The 22,062-nt window shown below is 49.7% G+C and overlaps 3 protein-coding genes across 5 annotated transcripts; all 3 read right to left on the bottom strand.

Annotated features, from left to right (window-relative positions):
* Nucleotides 1-1,153: 1,153 nt before the first annotated feature.
* Nucleotides 1,154-5,359, bottom strand: LOC136537613 (protein FAR1-RELATED SEQUENCE 6-like). Of its 2 annotated transcripts, none has more exons than XM_066529557.1 (7): nt 5,105-5,359; nt 2,778-5,000; nt 2,585-2,695; nt 2,382-2,486; nt 2,199-2,267; nt 2,025-2,095; nt 1,154-1,673 (listed from the first exon to the last, which is right to left on the bottom strand). In XM_066529557.1, the coding sequence occupies exons 2-6, from the start codon at nt 4,989-4,991 to the stop codon at nt 2,060-2,062; spliced, it is 2,535 nt and encodes an 844-aa protein (XP_066385654.1). In that variant the 5' UTR covers nt 4,992-5,000; nt 5,105-5,359; the 3' UTR covers nt 1,154-1,673; nt 2,025-2,059. The 2 variants fall into 2 exon arrangements, with proteins under 2 accessions (XP_066385654.1, XP_066385655.1); XM_066529558.1 differs by having other exon boundaries at nt 1,155-1,673; nt 2,799-5,000; nt 5,105-5,358.
* A 1,651-nt stretch (nt 5,360-7,010) lies between these two features.
* LOC136514825 (probable ion channel CASTOR) lies at nt 7,011-19,662 on the bottom strand. Of its 2 annotated transcripts, none has more exons than XM_066508537.1 (12): nt 19,122-19,662; nt 18,964-19,035; nt 18,248-18,862; nt 17,716-17,898; nt 17,460-17,519; nt 17,187-17,390; nt 16,283-16,531; nt 9,721-9,819; nt 9,132-9,326; nt 8,962-9,054; nt 8,506-8,772; nt 7,011-8,035 (listed from the first exon to the last, which is right to left on the bottom strand). In XM_066508537.1, exons 1-12 carry the CDS (start codon nt 19,551-19,553, stop codon nt 7,817-7,819), a joined length of 2,688 nt encoding a protein of 895 aa, XP_066364634.1. In that variant the 5' UTR covers nt 19,554-19,662; the 3' UTR covers nt 7,011-7,816. The 2 variants fall into 2 exon arrangements, with proteins under 2 accessions (XP_066364634.1, XP_066364624.1); XM_066508527.1 differs by lacking the exon at nt 9,721-9,819 and adding an exon at nt 9,569-9,667 and having other exon boundaries at nt 7,013-8,035.
* Nucleotides 19,663-20,538: 876 nt separating this feature from the next.
* LOC136513894 (probable ion channel CASTOR) lies at nt 20,539-21,826 on the bottom strand. The gene is made up of 3 exons (XM_066507879.1): nt 21,290-21,826; nt 21,132-21,203; nt 20,539-21,030 (listed from the first exon to the last, which is right to left on the bottom strand). The coding sequence occupies exons 1-3, from the start codon at nt 21,719-21,721 to the stop codon at nt 20,539-20,541; spliced, it is 996 nt and encodes a 331-aa protein (XP_066363976.1). The 5' UTR covers nt 21,722-21,826.
* Nucleotides 21,827-22,062: the final 236 nt, after the last annotated feature.

The raw sequence follows: 22,062 nt of genomic DNA, 5'->3' as shown, positions 1-22,062 counted from the left end.
GTCCCCTATTGGCAGCCCAATTGCCGATAGGGTACTAGTAGATTTACAGTTCCTTAAAAGTCTCATATAAATTTATAATTATTTATTTAAATAATATTATATCAAAAAAATTCCCTAAGATCCTCGGCTAAGGAAAAAAACTGAAGATTATTTTATTTCTCATGGCCCTACTCGGTAGAGTTTTTAGATAAACCAAACTTTTTTTTTTTGGCTATCCCAGCACCTCACGTGGTAAACTTTGCAGCTCTTCACAATAATATACCATGACTAAAGTTGTCCTAATAATCAGCGTTTGTGTCTAGGGGTGCTAGAAATTGTTAAAGCACGATTCCAGGCTTGGTACACGATTGAGCTTTTGGTTCTGGGAAGCACTGCATTAGTTGGAGTGCTTCCTTTTGCATCTTGTGCCAAATTTTTTAAAAAAAATATTTGATGTGCCATCAACAATTTGGCCGTTGAAGTTTAGGCCTGGTTTAGTTCCTAAAAATTTTCACCCCAAACTATCACATCGAATCTTGCGGCACATGCATGAAGTATTAAATATAGATTAAAAAAAACTAATTACACAGTTTGGTTGGAAATCGCGAGACGAATGTTTTAAGACTAATTAGTCCATGATTAGCCATAAGTGCCACAGTAACTAACCTACGCTAATGATGGATTAATTAGGCTTAATAAATTCGTCTCGCAGTTTCCAGGCAAACTATGTAATTAGTTTTTTTATTAGTATCCGAAAACCCCTTCCGACATTCCCGAAACATCCAATGTGACATCCAAAAATTTTTATTTCGTGAACTAAACACAGCCTTAGTCATAAGAAATTGGTAGTAGAGCAGCCGCAGTGGCGGTCATCGATGCCCAAAAACTTTGGGTGCCATGTCAGATAAACCGGCATCTCTCTTCTAAACTTCAGTGTGCAGGCTTCGTTGCACGATGCTCCATGTCCAGGGATGAAAACGGATCGGACAGGGATGAAAACGGATCGGATACGGACAGATATCACCGATATTACATTTGTTTTTATATTTCTGTCCGGATTTGGATTCAAATACGGATAGTGTCAACTATGTCGGATAGAATACGATTGGATATCGACATCATAAATATACGATTTGAATATTCGGATACGGTATCAAATGTCAGATATCCGGACTCGGATACGGAGAGATCTCAACCCCTCTAAACAGATTCGGTTTCAAATACGGTCAAAAAAAAATATCTATACCGTTTTCATCCCTATCCATGCCTGACGCACGTGATTTTTATGTAAGGAGCAAAGATGATAAGTGGGCAAAGATGATAAAGTGTGATTGTTTTTTGCGACTTTCCCAGAGGAAGAGCATGGATATTCCTCCCTTTTTAGCTGATCATCATGAGGCAAAATTGCATCAACAAAAAGAAAACGAAGCTCTCAGTTTCTTGTCCGCCGCTAACCACGCCTTGTATCGTCCGGAGTTTAGCTCAGCACTTCCTACTGACGGGTTTCTATCTGAGATGATGCGTGTGTATATACATGTTGGGTAAGATTGATGCTATGTTCCTACAAAAGAAACCACCCAGAGCAGGCAGCCAGTCACAGCATGCATTTCCAAGGCTCAACATTCCAGCACAATGGAGCATCCTGAAGTCCTCGCTGCTCCAAAGTCCAAACAGAGGATCCCTGACCGGATTACCTGCACATTTCATGCAGGACAAGCAGCATTAATTAAAATAATCAGAAAATGGTCACAGAGCTTGAAAATATAGCTCACTGAATGCCGCTTAGATGAAAACTTTCTACTTAAACGCATAAAAGCTTCCCTTGTACTAACAAATACTATATATGCCAATGGAGCTCTTAAGCAGATTTTCATGACCTTCCTGTTCTACAGGGTTCATAAGTAAAATACTAAAATTTCAACAAAGTTTCAGTCACTCCTCTACTGAAGAAGCAATGGCTAGTATATTAACTTGCAAGACAAACATGATTTATCTAGCATCTCAACATGGCATATACAGGGGAAAAAATCTCAAGAGAAAGAAACCTGAAATGGCAAACCCTGGACCCTGAGTCCAATTGCTATGATGTCCGTCTGCCGTAAGTCACTTGGTCATCCTACATTTATACAATGCGTCAGTATATATGCCAATCACTAAAGTTTAATGACTTGCATCAGTTGGCTCTAAAACATAATGAAGAAACTGCAAAGTTCATTCACCTGATACATGCCATTAGGAAACACCCACTGAACCCTAGAGTGCTCTGCTGCTGATGTAGATTGGCCAAACTGCCCAATTTGGAGAAAATATTTTAAGTCGTTTCCTTTGTTGTGCATATTTTATTCAAGAAAAATCGAAAATGAAAAAGCATTAATGCAAGTACAGCATTGCAAAGAACGAACCTGTAAAGTGTTTCCAGCATTTAGCTGGTTACCAAAATGATGCGAGGGGCCAGATTGCACCCCATAACGGCTGTCAAATGACAGCTCACTTGGATGGACTTCTTCCTGTAAGAAGCACAGTTGAAAGTAAATATACTATCAAGAATCTTATTTTATGATAAAGGACTGGGAACTGGGAACCAATTATGAAGAAAAATGATTACCATGAGATCACCAATGCCATGTGTCCGGACATGGGTACCAAGGTTTGAGGTAGTTGAAGCAGAATGAAAAGCACCCTTCTGAGTTACGTCTGAGGATACTAGTAAGGAGTCCTGCCACACGACAAAATAAAAATCGGTTAGCACCAACAACGAAATGATGCAAAGCATGCACACAATACAAGTAAGGAAACACCTTATTCCCATACTGGTTTACCATGGAATCCACGTTTATCTCTTTATTCTTTTTAGGAGGACGTCCTCGCCGCTTTTTCGCTGGACCACCCTCAGATGAACCAGGTTGTGTATGGTTGTCACCATTCACAATTGCATGCTCAGCTGGTGTAAGTTTCTGCTCCAAATCACGGCACAGATTATCATCAAGAAGGGTTTCTTTGATGTCTTTAAGAAGCCTTACTGCATGCCTATACTTCTCGTCTGATGTCATCCCAATCTCAACGAGACGAAGAAACTGCAAAGAAATGTAATCATAACGCTCGACGTGATTACTTGTTGCTAAATCCTTTGATGGATTATCTGGGTAGTGCAACTGCTTGAAGTCAGCCCGCCACCTGTTAAGTACATAACAAGGGGGGATGTCGTATACTTGCTGCCATTTAAGCACAGATAATGCATGCCGACAAACAATACCACTAAACTGAAATAGGCCACAATTACACTCCATCCTGTTTGTCGCCATATAGTGAACAACCTCGTACTTTTTATTCAGCATTTCACTCCCTGCTTCAGTCAAATCAATAACTATAAAAGAAGATGCTGACCCATCCAGCTGAACTTGACAATGCATGGTTGCCTTTAGCTCATCCTGGAACTTCATAAACATATTCAAGGTGTACAATCTGGATAGCTGTTCTTCCATTTGGTACTTTGATATCAGGACCCTGCTGCTATTTAATGAATCAAAATCATCTTGTTGCTCCATTTTGTATCTGTTATCCAAATGTGTCATGTAGCTGGCAAGGAACGTCACCAATGTGGTCTCTGAACTAAGTACATCCTCAAAAAATGTACTTGGACTTTCACGCTGGCTAACGGTACAGAGCCCAGCCCAGAAGGTGTCCTTGAGGAAGGCAGGGGCCCACAAGTGCCGATTCTCATACAGAAAGGCGATCCATGCATTATCCTGAAGGCCAAATCTATCAACCCAGTTCTTCCACCTTGCCTCAAACTCACTGTCGATCAAAGAATCATATATTACAGTGACCAAATCGGTTCTCAACGCTTCATATTCTGGCAAGTCACCTATTTTCTCTGAAATACTCCTCACTACATGCCAATCACTTATTCTATGGCGTGTCTTTGGAAACACTTCTCGAACTGCGGCTTTTATCGCCACACATTCATCAGTAACTATGGCATTTGGAGGCCGTTCCTTCATACAAGTTAACCATGACCTGAACAGCCACAAGAAGCTCTCTGTACTCTCATCTGACAGCAATCCACAGCCTAACAATACAAGCTGACCATGATGATTGACACCCAGAAATGAAACGAGTGGGACATGATACTTGTTCCTTAAGCATGTCGTATCAATCCAAACAGCATCGCTGAAATACTGATACGCTGCCCTGGATCTGGAATCAGCCCAGAGAACACTCCTCAGATGGCCCTCCACATAAAAGTCCATGACATAGAAGGAGTTTGGCAGCTTTGCCTGCATCTCGGCGAAGAAACCGTTGATGGCCACGACATCAGCTTCCCCCATCTTAAGCCGCCCCCACTCATCAAATATCGGGACATCGATGTCACCCGCCGCCGAGCATTCTCCTCTGGCAGCCCTCACCACGAGATCTTTGCTCAGCCCACTAGGCAGCGTCTTGTAGCACCTGAGGAAGCGCGCGGCGGATGGGTTGAGCGCGTGGTTGTGCTCGAGGTTCACATCGGTGAGGTGCAGCAAGTTGTCCACCCAGAGCCTGGCGACGACGGTGGCCTGGCAGTTGGTCTTGGCCGTGGGCCTGGCCTGGTAGCAGGCGTCCTCCTTGCCGGTGCCCCACTTGTTGCAGACGAGGACGAGGCGGCGGCAGAGGCCGGCCTTGGTGAAGGAGGACTTCTTGACGCAGACGCCGAATCCCGTGCGCAGGGCGTAGCGCTTGTAGAAGTTGAGCACCTCCTCGTAGGACTTGAACACCATCCCGTCCCGCGGCGTGCGGTCGTCCCCGTACTGCGCCGCCAGTGACAACGACGACGACGCGGCGGCGGAGGTGGCGGCCGCCTCGACACCGGCGCCGACGACGCCGTCGTCAAGCTCGACTGTCTCCGCCGCGGCCGCCGCCTCCACCATGGCGGCCAGCTCCTTGCTGCCGGGGGAGATGTCCCCCGCGTCGTCGTCGTCCTCCTGATTGCCCCCAAAGTCCAGCTCCTCCCCCGGGTTCAAACCCACCTCCATCATGGTTGCCCCCTGCTAATCCACGACGCAATCAGAGGCGGAATCACGCGAACGAACTCTTGGGGACAATAGAATCCAGTCATCGTCAGTGATTCAAACGAGCTAGGGTTGCTTACCGACGAGAGAAGTAGTCAATCCGAGTCCGGCTGGAGAGAGCAGGAAGATGAGGACACCGAGAGAGTAACGGCGATTGCTTCGTGGTGGCCGGAGGTGTGACCGTGTGAGTGCTTCGTTGAGACGAACGGGCCAGGCCCCAGAGTCCAGAGAGCGCCGCCGCAGGCAAAGTGGGGAAGAAGAGAAGTTTGGGCTACTACTACGGGAGATTTAGGCACCTGCTGAAATTTCAGTGGCAATACGACTTTTGGCGAGCAAGAGAAGAGATATAGAATTGCCCCTTTTACACATGTGACACCACAGCGCGTCAGTTCAGATGGAATCTAAGGCAGCATGAGGGTGACAAATGACCGCGGTTGCCCCTGTAGCTGGAGCTCGTCGAGGAGCGGGTCCCCAGCGAAGAAGGGCGACGGCGGCGCTCACGACGAGGACGATGACACCGAGAGCAGCGAGGGACCCGAAGAGGAGGCCCTGGAGGCGGTCTCGGTGATCGTCGGGTCCGACGCACATAGGGGGGACTTGGTCGGCGGCGGCGTCATCGCGTCCGTGGTCCGTGTCCTCGACGCGGGGGCCGGCAGCGAGGCGGCCAAGGAGACGGCAACACCACGCAACGGTGACACCACGCTGTAGCACTGCGCCCTGAAGGCAGCGCACTGGACCTCGTCAAGGGTGGCGACTCCGCCGGGACAGCCGCGACGGAGGAACGGAGCATGTTGTCGACATGGTGCTCGCAAGTGGCGGTGCTGGAGCATGAGGTCGTGGGGGCGCTGGAGCCTAAAGCCGTGCTGGAGCTTCGCGCAGCTGTGTCGCGCCGGCGCCGCAGAAGACGCCGCCGCCATGGTCGTCGTTGTCAAGCCCAACGAGGGGATGCGGCTAGTCCCTTCGCTCCTGTTCGAGCAGCCCCGTGGGCGGCTTTTCGGCAGCAGCCGCGGCCGCCATCCTCGTCGGAGGACCCGCCACAGCCACCTTCCCCGGGTCTCCAATGGCGACCTACCCTGGGCGGAGCCGTTCAACGCGATGTCCAGCCAGCTCGTGGCGCTCGGCGCCGGCGAGGTTGGCTCCGTCGACGAGGCCGTCCGAAGGCTCACGACGGCGCTGCACGATCGCGGCGAGGGCGCCAACGAGGTGGCTGTGCGCGCCGTGGTGCAGGAGGTGGAGAGGCGCACCGAGGAGCTCGCGTCGCTGCTGGGCCGCCTGTCGGACGCCGTCAACAGCGTGTTGCGCACCACGCTGGGCCTCCGCAATGCTGAGCTCAGCTACTTCATGGCCCTCGTCGTCGTCCCCTGCCGGGAGCGCGTGGTGCTCGGGGAGTCGGGGCTCTTCGGGATGCCCGCGAACGAGCAGCACCAACCGCACGGGTGCACCCGAGGGCCCGATGGGTGCATGGCCAGACCCTCGACAGCCTTGTGGCTCGTACAAGCATCCTAAGGGTGAGGCGTGCGTGGGCACGGACGGCCACAGGATCATATCAGGACACCGATGACGAACGCGCTGGGAGTAGGAAGAGAGCAGGGGTAGGAGAGACATTTGACACCCGTACGCTGACTTGGATCCTGCTGGCACATGCCACGTGAGTAAAAGTGGTATTTTTGTATCTGTTTTCCGTCTTTGCTGGTGAAAACATAGCGGCAACCGTTGAGATGCTATCTGAGGAGGAGTCCATCATTATAATGGTAAAAAGTTAAATCTCACTATTGCTACTAGGGGTCAAGAAGGGCCAAAGCCCAAAGAGGCGCCGTGATAATTTTGTTAATGTCTGAGGTTGTTTCCGCAGGAAGGGAAAAAAAGTGAAAAAAAATACGGGGACTTCACGTTTTGCGGCAATAATACATTCACGTTAATTTTACAAGGAGAAAGATGCAGGAATGATTAATTAGACCGTTATAACTCCAATGCTGGATGTTGCACAACTCATCAGCTCACAATAAACAAAGAAAAAGAACATCTCGTAACAAAAATGTCCTCCAGCTTCAGTCCAAAGAAACCATAGCTAATCCAGCCTTAAAATTGGCTTACCGTGTGCCATTTTATCACAGTATTGGCATCTAGCATACCTTTGGTGACGAATTATAAACTGATATGACCTAACTAAACTGTAAACATCATAAAATGTGTCCACAGATGATCTTCCAGTGACATATATTTACATGAACTTACTGGCATCTCATGTTTTTGACAAAATACATCAAAATTGTTCCTAACATAAGGACAAATATGGTTTCCTCAATTTGTACAAAATGCTGAACAGCCTAAGTAATGGAACTGTCATGCTGAACTATCGCTGTGGTCTATACTCTATAGCCAGGGTACAACAGCCTCACTGGAAAATTGAATTCCCGCTCAGTATCAACACTCAATAGCTTTAAGCCCTAAGCTTATGCCAGGGTCATGCTTTGCTCGTTGTTTATGTGGAACTTACACAGACGAGAATATACAAATGAACTGGATCGATCCAAACTTCCAAAGCATGTGCTGCCTATTCTGTTCACATCCTTTTTTAGTTTAAGCCATATTTGTAAAAGGCAACCTGAGGTATCCATCTAGACTGATCCAAAATCTGATCATGCTTTGCTCCTTCGCGCTCAGCGCTTGCCTTCTGCTAAATGCGCATCTGAATCAAACAGCTCTCTGCGCTAGTTGCAGTTGCTTGTTCTTCCTTAGGTGTGGTCACTGGTCAGGAGCTTGCTCTCATGTTAACTGTGATTTGATGAAGTTCATTCTTTCTCGGATATAACAACAAAAACATCCTTGGGTGACCACCTTCGCCTTGAAACTTTGTCTGTTGGATTGATTATGGCACGCTCAGCTGCCTCAAGACGGTACCCAATGACAATCTCTTTCCTCTGTCTAGCTCGCAGAATGACCTCAAAGAAATTTAACTCCTCTTCTTCTCTAAGGTAAAGATCGGAAGGTCGTATTTGCATTTCATTTCCCTGTAAAGGGTGCAGTTGCAAACCCAGATATTAATCAGACAGAAACATGACAAGACACATGATTCAAAAATCAAGCTGCTGGCTTAGAAATATAATCTGGCAAACTAAAACATGAGAAGAAGAATAATTCTAATAAAGAACAAAGCGAAAAAAGTGAACTTGAACAAAACTGTCTAATTGTAATAGTCCAAAGACTTCAGTCTACAGATGAGATTTGATAGGTAAAGTTAACCTAGTATACAATATCCGTGTCATATATAAAGCTCTAATAATTCAGTTAACTTACTAGGCATTAGATCCATCTACTGTGCAAATTATAAGCTCAATATTATTTGCATATATGTTAGGGATTGAAATATGATAAGGATAGCAGATTGAATGCAGATTAATACTTCTGACTTTTGAGAGGTAAATTTCTAGGCCAGTAAAAAGTGATTTGACCATGCAACCATCAACTTCAAGAATTGTACCTGTTCGGCGAAGAGCTCCTCCAAGACAGTATTTATCTGTCGATCCTCTGCGACCATTGCCAATGCCATGCTCACTAGTTCATTTGAAAGAACATAGTCACTAATTTTTGACATTGACAACAAATTTTTTGTCCTGGGGTCCAAAATTTCACTGATTATGACAGATTTGTCAGATGCTTGTTGCATCTCCCCTATCCAAGAACCTTCAGAAAAGGTCCCTCGGGAAACATGTGAAACCAATGATTCCTTGTATGGAAGACGTTTTGCCTGCAGTAATTAAGAAATGAGAAATCTTCAGTTCTTGTGAAGAGTTTAGTATAACATTAGGAAAGAAAGACAGCATGGAATATATTTATCACAAAAACATGATCGAAGATGATTGCATGTGACCCGAAGATGATATCAATAACAAGAAAACCATAAATAATTTAACCATTCTCTGTTCTAGAAAGAAACCTGAATATCTCTGATCAGCAGTAACGTCGCAAGTGACCTCGAGTCAGCTTGGATTGCTGAATCTTCTACAGATTCATCTGCCAAAATCAGGATCTGCATTTTGCTTTCAAGCATCAACCAACTATAGTCATTGGAATTAGCAGGGTACAATATAATTTCTCAGAACTTACAGAATCGAATGATTCTAAAGGAAGGCTCTCCAGGTGACGGCGAATAACAGCATTTCCTTCACGATGCACCAAAGTAATATTATCGAGGCGACTGAAGTCCAGACCTCCATCAATCAGCTTTCTTTCTCTGTCAACCTCAGGGACATCATTAAACATCCACAACTCTGATCCTGGCGCTAGGAAAGCATCAAGTACCTGGATTGATATCAACAACCAAGTTTAAAATATGTTCTCAACCAAAACAAATTAAGGCCTTAATACCACCTTCTATCAGCATTGCAGCTGTGATATTAATTAAACATAATCAAATTCATAACAGGAAGAAATACTATATATTTAGAAGTAATGGCACAGGTAAGTTCTGCCTCCAAATCCTTTTGCTACAAATGTCTCCATCACATGCAAATGAACTCGATTTGGATCCGTCATCAAGTTACCATTATCATATCTTCTATATCACGGCGCCAACCACAAAACAATATTCTTTCTGGAGACTTTGGAACAACAAAATCTTTAGGCAGATACCCTCTCCTAACCTGCACAATTTAACAGAAGAAAAGGAATTAGGAGCTTCAAAGAAAGAACTTACCGCAATCATATCATCTATATCCCGTCGCCATCCACAAAGAAGAATCTTCTGAGGCTTTCTTTCAGGATGAACAATGTCTATGTAAACAGCCTCTTTAACCTGAATGATAAGATTGACTTTGCTTATGGGATGTTACACATATGTGCAGTGTCTATGTTTATTCTAGTTTTATGGTTTCAAGAAGTGATAACAAGCATTAGACTGTTGTCTGTAAAACATAACACAGCAAAAGGTGGCTGCACCAACGGTACTCGATGATCAAAATGGGAAGGGAATGGATAAATTGCAAATCACGACACCAAGGAAATAAAGCTTCATTTGAGCAGAAGCTACAGTTCAATCTGCTGCTTTGTGCTGACTGCTGTTATTAAGCATACAATCCTACTGATCAAACTAGGGAAGGAAGTAATTCCAGAAGGTGCTCAAAGAGGTTGGTTCGAACCCAGGACCTCCTGAACACTAGTGAAGAGACTCTTACACTGTGGAATAGATCTAAATGCCAAAGCTCCCAACTATGGGTTTGGGCCTTTGGGGTAAGGGAATTTCTAAAATAGCCTTACCCTCGCAAAATTTGCAAAGAGGCTGGTTTGAACCCAGGACCTCCTGAACACTAGTGAAGAGAGTCTACCACTACGGAATTGATCTAAAAAAAAATTAAATAGTCTATGTGCAATGACTGAGATACCAATTGTCAACAAAATATTAAAAAATTATAAATAATTAAAACGCTCACAAATGTATATACTCTACTCTCAAAAACCATTGATGCAGTAAGTTTCAAAGATAAGAATAGATCAATGGAAGAGTTATAGATATATAATTGACAGATTATATAACAGAACCTGGAGGCAGACCATTTCAATGGTAATACAATATAGTTTGTGGAATGCAACAACAACAACAACAACAACAACAACAACAACAACAACAAAGCCTTTAAGTCCCAAACAAGTTGGGGTAGGTGTTATGGTGGGCCGCGTCTACCAGCGCCGCAAGCGGAGCCGTGGCTGAACGGGCCAAACGACGTACGCGGAGGACATGCGGCTGCATGGTGGTCACGGCCACGGGCTCCAGCAGTACCTTGAGTTTAGGATCTCAGATTCACGTTTGTTATTCATTTGAGTTTGTTAGTCAGTTAGTAAAGTGTGGAACGCTCGGCTATATAGCCTAAACGATGGAATAATGAAAAAGGCAGCTGGAGATTGAATTAATCTCTCCCGCTCCTAAACCCATTGTCGCTCTGTGTTCGACGCCGGCCTTCAGGACGGCGTCGCGCGCTCGCCGCCGAGAACCCAAGCCACGCCCTCCCATCTCCCACGATTACTTCTTGAGAGGAACGAGTAGTGATCGCAACAATCTGGTATCAGAGATGTCAGGTCCGATGACCGGTGTGCCCACCTCTGGCCTTCCCAGCACCACCACCACCGCACCCACCACCACTGCGTCGCCTGCCACGGCGGAGTCCTCCGCCTCCAATCCGCTCACCGCCGCCATCCTTGGACTGCAGCGCCAGATGGGGCAGTTCGCCACGCGCCTCTCCGCTCTGGAGGGGCGCACCTCGTCGTCCGTCACTGGACTGTCCGCGAGCAGTCCACCCCTGGTGTCATTTCCCTACGGCATCCCGGGCTACGGTGGCCTTCCGGCGGCGACGGCGCGGCAGCGGCCACCACCGGGTCCGTCGTGATCCACACCACGGCGCTGCCTGCGCCCCAGGTACCGTCCGCTCCGCTGCCCATTACCCAGATCCCTTTTCCGCATTCGCCATCGCCGCTGCCGACGTTCAGTGCACCGCCACCGACGAACCACTACGACAGCTACTCCGACGGTCGCGCCTACTCCGACGACCGCGGCGTGCCGGGGCACTACGAGGGCCACCGGCCACCCGGACGCCCGTGGCGTACCCCGCTTCCAGAAGCTGTCCTTCCCGACGTTCGACGGGGCGGACGACCCTCTGGCGTGGCTGAACAAGTGTGAGCACTTCTTCCGCGCCCAGCGCACGCCGGAGGTCGACAAGGTGTGGCTCGCGTCGTTCCACATGAACGGCGTGGCCCAGCACTGGTACTGCATGCTGGAGCGCGACGCCGGAGACGTCAGCAACATCTCCTGGCCCCTCTTCAAAGCGTTCTGCCACCAGCGCTTCGGACCGCCGCTCGCCACCAACCACCTCGCCGACTTGGCGCGGCTGCCGTTTCCGGGCTCGGTGGCTGGGTACCAGGAGGCGTTCCAGGCCCGGATGGCGCACGCCGGGCCACTCTCTCCGCTCCAGCAGGTCCAGCTCTTCACCGGTGGCCTTTCGGACCCGATCTGCACCGACGTCGAGCTACAAGGCCCTACGGATCTTCAGCGCGCCATGGGCTTGGCCCGTGCCTACGAACGGCGCGCCGGAACACAGGCGGCGCCCGCTGCTGCTCGCCCACCGCGCCCTCCGGCGCGTCCTCAGCTGCCCGCGCTGCCGGCACCGGCACCTCCAGCCCCGGCCGCGCCTGTGAACGCGGCACCGGCGTCGCTGCCCGCGCCTCCACATCCGTTCCGTCACCTCTCGCCCACGGAGATGGCGGAACGTCGGCGGCAGGGCCTGTGTTACAACTGCGATGAGCAGTACGTGCGCGGGCACAAGTGTCAGCGCCTGTTCTACCTGGAGGTCACCGACTTCGACGACACCGAGCCTCCCCTGCCGGATGAAGACCACGCCCCCGGGGAGTCGCGGGACGAGCTTCCGCCGCTCATTTCCCTCTCGGCGATCACCGGCATCCGGACTGAAGACACGATGCAGGTCCGGGTGTCCATTGGCAACTACGAGCTCATGACCCTCATCGACTCCGGGTCGACACATAACTTCATCAGCTCGGGGGCGGCGCGCCACATAGGCCTCCACTTCAACGACAGCCAAGGCGCCCATGTGGTGGTCGCTAACGGGGACCGCGTCGCTTGTCGCGGCCTCGCCCACGACGTCGCCATCCGCATCGGCGACGAGTACTTCAACGTCGACTGCTACGCCATACCGCTCGACTGCTATGACATGGTGTTGGGCGTCAAGTACCTGCGCACGTTGGGCCCCATTCTATGGGACTTTGACGACCTCTGCATGGCCTTATGGCACCACGACAAGCGCGTCTTGTGGAAGGGGATCGGGTCCACGCGGACCGACATTCCTCCCACTGGGCGCCTCCACGTCGCGACCGGCACCGAGCCCGCCCTCTTCGACCGTCTCCTGGAGTCCTTCGCCGACATCTTCAAGCCACCGTCGGGCCTGCCGCCACCGTGCGCCTGTGACCATCGGATCCACTTGCTGCCAAACACAGCGCCCGTGGCGGTCCGTCCGTACCGCTATCCCCAGCTCCAGAAGGACGAGCTGGAGGCGCAGTGCAAGACCATGCTGGAGCAGGGCCTCATACGTCCCAGCACGTCGCCCTTCTCCGCGCCCGTACTCCTCGTCAAGAAAGCCGACGCGACGTGGCGCTTTTGCGTGGACTACCGCGCTCTCAACGACCATACGGTGAAGGACAAGTTCCCCATCCCTGTGGTGGAGGAACTCATCGACGAGCTGCACGACGCACGGTTCTTCACCAAACTTGATCTGCGCGCCGGCTACCATCAGGTGCGCGTCCACCCGGATGACATCGAGAAGACCGCATTCCGGACGCATCACGGGCACTTTGAGTTCCTCGTGATGCCGTTCGGCCTCACCAACGCGCCGGCGACGTTCCAAAGCCTGATGAACGCGGTCCTGCAACCCTTCCTTCGTAAGTGCGTCCTGGTGTTTTTTGACGACATATTGATTTATAGCAAGACGTGGACCGAGCACCTGCAACACCTGCGCGCCGTCTTCACCGTCCTACACGAGCACCAACTCCGGATCAAACGCTCCAAGTGCGCCTTCGCCACGTCCTCCGTGGCCTACCTCGGCCATGTCATCTCGGCGTCCGGGGTGGCCATGGACGGTGACAAGGTGGAGGCCGTGGCCTCCTGGCCACAGCCAGCGTCGGCGCGCGGCTTGCGCGGTTTCCTCGGCCTCGCCAGGTACTACCGGCGCTTCATCAAGGACTTCGGCACGGTGGCCGTGCCCCTCACCAAACTTCTTCGCAAGGAGGGGTTCCGCTGGACCGACGAGGCGACCGCGGCGTTCGCCGCGCTCAAGGAGGCTTTGTCCACGGCGCCAGTGCTGCACCTCCCCGACTTCACCAAGGCCTTCATGGTGGATTGCGACGCCTCCGGGACAGGCTTCGGCGCCGTGCTCCACCAAGGCGCTGGACCGCTGGCGTTCTTCAGCAAGACCTTCGCCGCGCGGCACTTGAAGGTGGCGGCGTACGAGCGTGAGCTCATTGGGCTCGTGCAGGCGGTTCGCCATTGGCGGCCCTACCTCTGGGGTCGCCAGTTCGTCGTGCGCACGGATCACTACGCGCTGAAATATATGCTCGACCAGCGCCTATCGACGGTGCCTCAGCACCAATGGATCAATGCTTTGTCTCGGCGCCAATACGATGTCGAGCACCTGGCCGTGCTGTCCGCACCGACGTTCAGCCTCTTCGACGACCTCCGCGCGGAGCTGCAGGCCGATGCGCAACTGCGCCAGCTGCGCGACTCCATCGCCACTACACGCGGCGAGCCATGGCACGTCCAGGACGGCCTAATCCTCAAGGGCGCGTGCGTCTATGTGCCCCCGACGTCCAACCTGCTCTAGGTGGTGCTTCAGCTCGCGCACACGGCAGGGCATGAAGGCGTCCAGAGGACGCTCCAACGACTACGCCGCGACTTCGCCGTGGATCACGACCGCGTTGTGGTCTGGGACTTCGTCCGCTCCTGCCCGACGTGCCAGAAGAACAAAACGGAGGCCCTGCACCCGGCCGGGCTACTGCAGCCTCTCGACGTCCCCACACAGGTCTGGTCTGACATTTCGATCGACTTTGTTGAAGGCCTTCCCAAGGTGAACGGCAAGAGCGTGATCCTCACCGTGGTGGACCGCTTTTCCAAGTACGCGCACTTCCTTCCCTTGGGCCACCCTTATACGGCGTCATCAGTCGCGCGCGCGTTCTTCAACGACGTGGTTCGCCTTCACGGGTTTCCGATCTCGATCGTGAGCGACCGCGACCCTGTCTTCACAGGACATGTCTGGAGGGACCTCTTCAAGATGGCCGGGGTGCAGCTCCGCATGAGCACCGCCTTCCATCCGCAGACCGACGGGCAGTCCGAGGCGGTGAACAAGACTATCGCAATGTACTTAAGGTGCATCACCGGCGACCGGCCTCGTGCGTGGCTCGACTGGCTCCCCTGGGCCGAATATTGCTACAACACGGCGTTCCACTCGGCGCTGCGCACGACTCCATTTCAGGTGGTCTACGGGCGGCCGCCACCGGCGCTACTTCCCTACACACCGGCCATAGCGCGCACTGCAACGGTGGACGGTCTCCTGCAGGACCGTGACGCCTTCCTCGCCGACGTCCGCGACCGTCTTCTCCAGGCTCAGAACTACGCCAAGCGCTACTACGACGCGCACCACCGTGCCTTGACGTTCGACGTCGGGGATTGGGTTCTACTCCGCCTTCTTCATCGTCCGGCCCAATCCCTTGTGCCTGACCGGCGCGGCAAGCTTAGCCCGCGCTACGCTGGGCCGTTCCAGGTGCGGGAGCGCATTGGCGACGTCGCCTACCGCCTGCAACTACCGGACGGCGCCCGCATCCACGACGTCTTCCACGTCAGCGTCTTGAAGCCCTTCCATGGTGTGCCTCCGACAACCACTCCGGCGCTGCCTCCCTGCGCAACGGTCAGCTTCTGGAGGTTCCCGAACGTGCCATGCGTGCTCAGCTGCGCCGCGGGGTGTGGCACGTGCTCATCCAATGGGCAGGGCTGCCGGAAGCTGACGCCACCTGGGAGCCGGTTGAGGAGTTCCGCGCGGCCTACCCGGACTTCCAGCTCGCGGACGAGCTGTTTGTCGACGGCGGGAGTGATGTTATGGTGGGCCGCGTCTACCAGCGCCGCAAGCGGAGCCGTGGCTGAACGGGCCAAACGACGTACGCGGAGGACATGCGGCTGCATGGTGGTCACGGCCACGGGCTCCAGCAGTACCTTGAGTTTAGGATCTCAGATTCACGTTTGTTATTCATTTGAGTTTGTTAGTCAGTCAGTAAAGTGTGGAACGCTCGGCTATATAGCCTAAACGATGGAATAATGAAAAAGGCAGCTAGAGATTGAATTAATCTCTCTTGCTCCTAAACCCATTGTCGCTCTGTGTTCGACGCCGGCCTTCAGGACGGCGTCGCGCGCTCGCCGCCGAGAACCCAAGCCACGCCCTCCCATCTCCCACGATTACTTCTTGAGAGGAACGAGTAGTGATCGCAACAGTAGGCTAGAGTTGAAACCCAGCAGAAGCAATTTGTGGAATGCAACGAGTAGACTAATAGCTACCAACAGTCCAACACTGCCACGGAAAACTTGCAAAATTCTGAAGATCACAGGATTTAATATCAATACTGAAATTACAGTCATTACGCTGAAAAATATCGAACCAACTGCTTGCAGATTAGAATAATAGAAAAAAGAACATTACATCTAATAAAAGAATTACCTTGGGCAATGGTGCTGGGGCATATGTATCATCATCCTCTGCAATTACTATCACCTCATCACCCTCTTGCAAAACATAACAATCATCAGGGTTTAAAATAATCTTGCCCCCATAAGATGCCACTTTTATGCCACATGGAACAGCATCAGGAAAGCTAATCAGCACATCTTCAAATCGCATTCCATCCAACTTAGGCCATCTCTTAATGTAGAATTCACAGTTCTCAAAACCAAGAATATCTTCCCATATCTGTGTATTAAACTCAAATGATCTTTCAAATAGTATTAAGAAATTATTAACTACAAAGGGCGTACCCGACTATATGTAAATTCCTGAGCTATCACTAGCATTCGATCAGACAGATAATCATAGTAAGAATTCTATAGATGTAGGTATGACTAAAATCTACAGCCACTAGTTTAGTTTCACAAAAATCTGTGGTTCTAAGCTAAAGAAAATAAGTATAGAGAAAAGAGGAATTGGAAAAAAAAGTTTGCACGAAGGATATCAAAAATGTGAATGGCAATAGATAGCCTATATACCAGATCATGCGGTCATGTATGTCCGGAAATCTTGAATGAAAGATTGTAAGTTAAGCATATAAAATGTTTCTATGGCACGTGTACCTTTTTAAACTTAGTAAACAGACTTTACTAAATGATCTTCTAGATGCACATGAGTATTTTGCAACAGAACAATAACTAGAATCCAACAGAATGCCAAAAGAAGTTCCTTTTAATGAGTTTAATGTCACAGGCACAACCAGATGGTCAGATTTCCATCTACTAAGCTTAGTGGGTTGATTTTGTGCTGGTGCAAACACAGAAGGATGTGGATATCCAGTAAGGATTCTTATCTAAACAAAGTGACAGCATTTAGTATTCATTGTTGGTTAGAAGGAAACCTGAGCAAGGCCTGGCTGACGTGCACACTGTATCATCAATCGTCCAATCACATCATGCGCGACAACCGTTTCCACAAGATCTCCACCAACAAGTTTGACTAGAACTTCATTGTCGAGATCACTAAGCTCAACTACTATGTGACCACTTAGTCCCTCTTTAACTCCAGTCAAACTCAAGACTGTTCGCAGTGCCCGTGCATCACTCTGCAAAAAGGGTGCAATGATGTACGGAAGAGCTTTCAAGAACAGCATAGCTTGATCAGAGAAGCTTACCTGGTCAGCGTTTCCTTCTTCAGCAAGAACAACAATTGCTCGCGCCTTTGAAACTGAGACCTTGTGCATGAAGGGATATTTAGTTGAAAAATAGCACATATAGAAAGAAGTGAAGTGGTATCCAGGAACTAACTTACATGTATATTACAATCATCCTATCACTGTCAACAGACCATAATTTCATATTAACAATCAAGGATGCCAGAAGATCAAATTTCAAGACTGAGAAAAAGTATGTCTAAATGTATGTATTTACCTTTTTCAAGTCAGCGAGTATCAGAGGGCTTCCACTTCTACATATTACAGCTGTTCCTTTCAAGTCAAACTCCATTTTAGCAATGTCTGCTTCCATTTCCTCTTTGTCTCTCTCAGCCATCACTACAATGGTCCCACCTCCCAAGCTTTCATTAGCAATGGCAATTTGGTTCAGCAAAGATCCCTATTGCCACCAAATGAAAGGGATTACACCATAAAATATGGAGAAATGCAACCTTTTGTTCTTATAACAAGATGACGTGTAACAAAGTAGTTATGTAAGTTAGCTTCAGGGAACCAAAGTTGCCAAAAGTGTGCATCAAAATTATCTCGGAATATGCACGATACTATGACAAATACTATATGGTTTTGCCATTATAGGAATAACTGTGAAACAACCTTATAGGGCTCTTAATAAACAAATTAGTGAGTAGTACAACATTCCAAGAATTAGAACAAAGAGAACAGCAATACATCTAACATACACAGAAAAATTGAACGAAAACATTAACAAAGGTTCATTCAAAGATTACCAGCTTATCGCTCCATCCAAGAATTAGAGTGTGGCTCTGCTCTATGACTTCACTTCTTCCTTTCCTCAAAGAATCAAACTTCTCAGAGATTGAATCGGTGACAAGACCAAGCATCATAGCAAAAACCAACATCCCACCAATACTAATTGAAACCGAAACCAGCTTGGGTCCAAAACCCTCAGCATTGGCATGGTTCCCCGAGTCAGCAACAAAGGTCCAGGAAAGCCAAAGACAATCAGATAAGCTATCATCAGTCACACCATACAGAGCCAGCCCACCAAGAGCAATTAGTAACAACGTAGCAACAAGCAGGACCAACGGTTTAGCATACGGATGAAGTGACAAAAATATATCGACTCTGTATGCAAACCGCTTGTTTATGGGAACTTCTTCGGAGTCACGTGAGCTCCTTATCTTTGACACAAGATCCACGTACTTGAGAATGAGGAGTGGTGCGTATAGTACCGAAAGCGAGATAAGCAGGGAGAGGTTCTTAAGGCTTCTGTTCTGCGTGGTACTGTTAGCATCCTGATAAAACAGATTAATGCTGCTCGTATCCAGTGAGGGGTCTACAATGCATGCCTGAAGTTTTGCAGTAGCTACAGCCAGCTGCTCCTGAAACAATCGCAATGAAACAGGGTATAAAATCAATCAAAGGAATGTACAAGTGTTTCACGAATTCACGTAGTGCAAGGTAACTAAGTGTGGTCCCGTACCTGCAGATGGTAAACCTGATCGTGCAACGAGAAGTTCCGGCGGAGAAGGGAGGCCAGGCACAGTAAAATAACCTGCGGCGAACAGATTCCACGATTAAACAACCCGAGTCAACAAAAGTCAAGCACGTAAAACCCCAGCGAGTCCACCCATTTCTCACCAACGCGGAGAGCACCCCGGACCAACGCGGAGCGATCGCCGACGCCGCGAGCTTCCTCCCGTGCACCGGCGCGGACGTCGGGGGCGCCGCTTGCTCGGAGGCAGCCGTACGGACATCCTCGCGGCGGACGCCGGCGTACCGGGGGTCACGGCGGCGCGGCGCGGACGGAGGGGTCGACGGCGGCGGCGTCAGCTGCTGCTGCTGCTCCGGCGGTGGGTGCGGAGAGCGGGAACGGGAGCGTGGGGTAGGAGGCGGGCGGCGGTCGGCGAGGGAGTAGGCTGAGTAGGGATTGGAGGAGCGGTAGGTGGAGGGGAAGGGCGTCCTGGGGATCCGCGCCCTGGAGGAAGGCAGGAACGGCGGCGCCGGCGGGAAGAACCAGTCCCGGTGCGGCGGCGCCGGCGCCGGCGACGAGGAGTCGGGGTCCAGGGCCATTTTGGGGAATTCCCGGGGGCGTTGGTACCACTGCTGATGTGTGGGGACTGCGGCGAGAGAGAGAAGGACAGGAATGTCTGCGTTTGTTCGCGCGCGGCTTGCTTGTTGGTTGGTCTCCGGGAAACCATTAGACATTAGGCCGTGTCATTGACTTTTTTAGCTTTTTCTTAATCGGAATTCGATAGCTAAAGATGATTTTCGTATGGTTCTTCCTCTGATTGATGCCAAAATTTTGGATTCTTTTTTCTTCTTCTCGAGACTCCGTAGATGCTGCTATTGTCATTCATGATTGGAATAGGCTTGCTCTTTTTAGTTGCTGCTCGAATAAAGTAGTTCAACGATATAATAAGTTCTGACTTATTCTCACTGTTCTAAATTATAATTCGTTTGATTTTTTACTCTAAATTTAACTGTTCGTCTTATTTCAAAAAATTATGTAAACATAGTCAAATTTAAGTCATTCTTGAAGAACTTTTGTTAATAAAGTAAGTCATGACAAAAGAAGTAATATTTAGCATAAATTTCTAAATAAGACGAGCGATCAAATTTGAGGTCAAAAAAAATCAAACGAACTATAATTTAAAACGGATTTAGTATATAATTACACGTATATTTGATATTAGGAGGACCGAGCATCGTGTAGTGAGTAAGCAACCCTCCCTATCATTTTTTTTGTTATACTAAAAAAATGTTCAACCACTTTCTGGTTGGGAAATTGAGCGATGGTTTAGTTTATCATGTTATTAACTTGTTTCAAATACAATAATACATTATAGACAAAATTCATATATGAATATGTATATGACATACTAGATAGTTTTCAAAAGACGAGATAATACTATTTTCTTTCTTGAGTTTTCAAATGGTATCCATATAATGTTTCTATTTATTAGCTCTGTGATATGACTCAAAATTGTTTTTTAATAATGAAACAAAGTTCTAGCTTCTACCATACGGAGATGATATACGGCTGAATGACTTAAAATTAATAAATCCCACCAATACTAATTGAAACCGAAACCAGCTTGGGTCCAAAACCCTCAGCATTGGCATGGTTCCCCGAGTCAGCAACAAAGGTCCAGGAAAGCCAAAGACAATCAGATAAGCTATCATCAGTCACACCATACAGAGCCAGCCCACCAAGAGCAATTAGTAACAACGTAGCAACAAGCAGGACCAACGGTTTAGCATACGGATGAAGTGACAAAAATATATCGACTCTGTATGCAAACCGCTTGTTTATGGGAACTTCTTCGGAGTCACGTGAGCTCCTTATCTTTGACACAAGATCCACGTACTTGAGAATGAGGAGTGGTGCGTATAGTACCGAAAGCGAGATAAGCAGGGAGAGGTTCTTAAGGCTTCTGTTCTGCGTGGTACTGTTAGCATCCTGATAAAACAGATTAATGCTGCTCGTATCCAGTGAGGGGTCTACAATGCATGCCTGAAGTTTTGCAGTAGCTACAGCCAGCTGCTCCTGAAACAATCGCAATGAAACAGGGTATAAAATCAATCAAAGGAATGTACAAGTGTTTCACGAATTCACGTAGTGCAAGGTAACTAAGTGTGGTCCCGTACCTGCAGATGGTAAACCTGATCGTGCAACGAGAAGTTCCGGCGGAGAAGGGAGGCCAGGCACAGTAAAATAACCTGCGGCGAACAGATTCCACGATTAAACAACCCGAGTCAACAAAAGTCAAGCACGTAAAACCCCAGCGAGTCCACCCATTTCTCACCAACGCGGAGAGCACCCCGGACCAACGCGGAGCGATCGCCGACGCCGCGAGCTTCCTCCCGTGCACCGGCGCGGACGTCGGGGGCGCCGCTTGCTCGGAGGCAGCCGTACGGACATCCTCGCGGCGGACGCCGGCGTACCGGGGGTCACGGCGGCGCGGCGCGGACGGAGGGGTCGACGGCGGCGGCGTCAGCTGCTGCTGCTGCTCCGGCGGTGGGTGCGGAGAGCGGGAACGGGAGCGTGGGGTAGGAGGCGGGCGGCGGTCGGCGAGGGAGTAGGCTGAGTAGGGATTGGAGGAGCGGTAGGTGGAGGGGAAGGGCGTCCTGGGGATCCGCGCCCTGGAGGAAGGCAGGAACGGCGGCGCCGGCGGGAAGAACCAGTCCCGGTGCGGCGGCGCCGGCGCCGGCGACGAGGAGTCGGGGTCCAGGGGCATTTTGGGGAATTCCCGGGGGCGTTGGTACCACTGCTGATGTGTGGGGACTGCGGCGAGAGAGAGAGAAGGACAGGAATGTCTGCGTTTGTTCGCGCGCGGCTTGCTTGTTGGTTGGTCTCCGTGAAACCATTAGACATTAGGCCGTGTCATTGACTTTTTTAGCTTTTTCTTAATCGGAATTCGATAGCTAAAGATGATTTTCGTATGGTTCTTCCTCTGATTGATGCCAAAATTTTGGATTCTTTTTTCTTCTTCTCGAGACTCCGTAGATGCTGCTATTGTCATTCATGATTGGAATAGGCTTGCTCTTTTTAGTTGCTGCTCGAATAAAGTAGTTCAAC

Source organism: Miscanthus floridulus, chromosome 2 (assembly GCF_019320115.1).
Source record: "Miscanthus floridulus cultivar M001 chromosome 2, ASM1932011v1, whole genome shotgun sequence".
Lineage (NCBI taxonomy): Eukaryota > Viridiplantae > Streptophyta > Magnoliopsida > Poales > Poaceae > Miscanthus > Miscanthus floridulus.
Note: the sequence above shows the minus strand (reverse complement) of the source record. Positions and strands in the feature narration are given on the sequence as shown.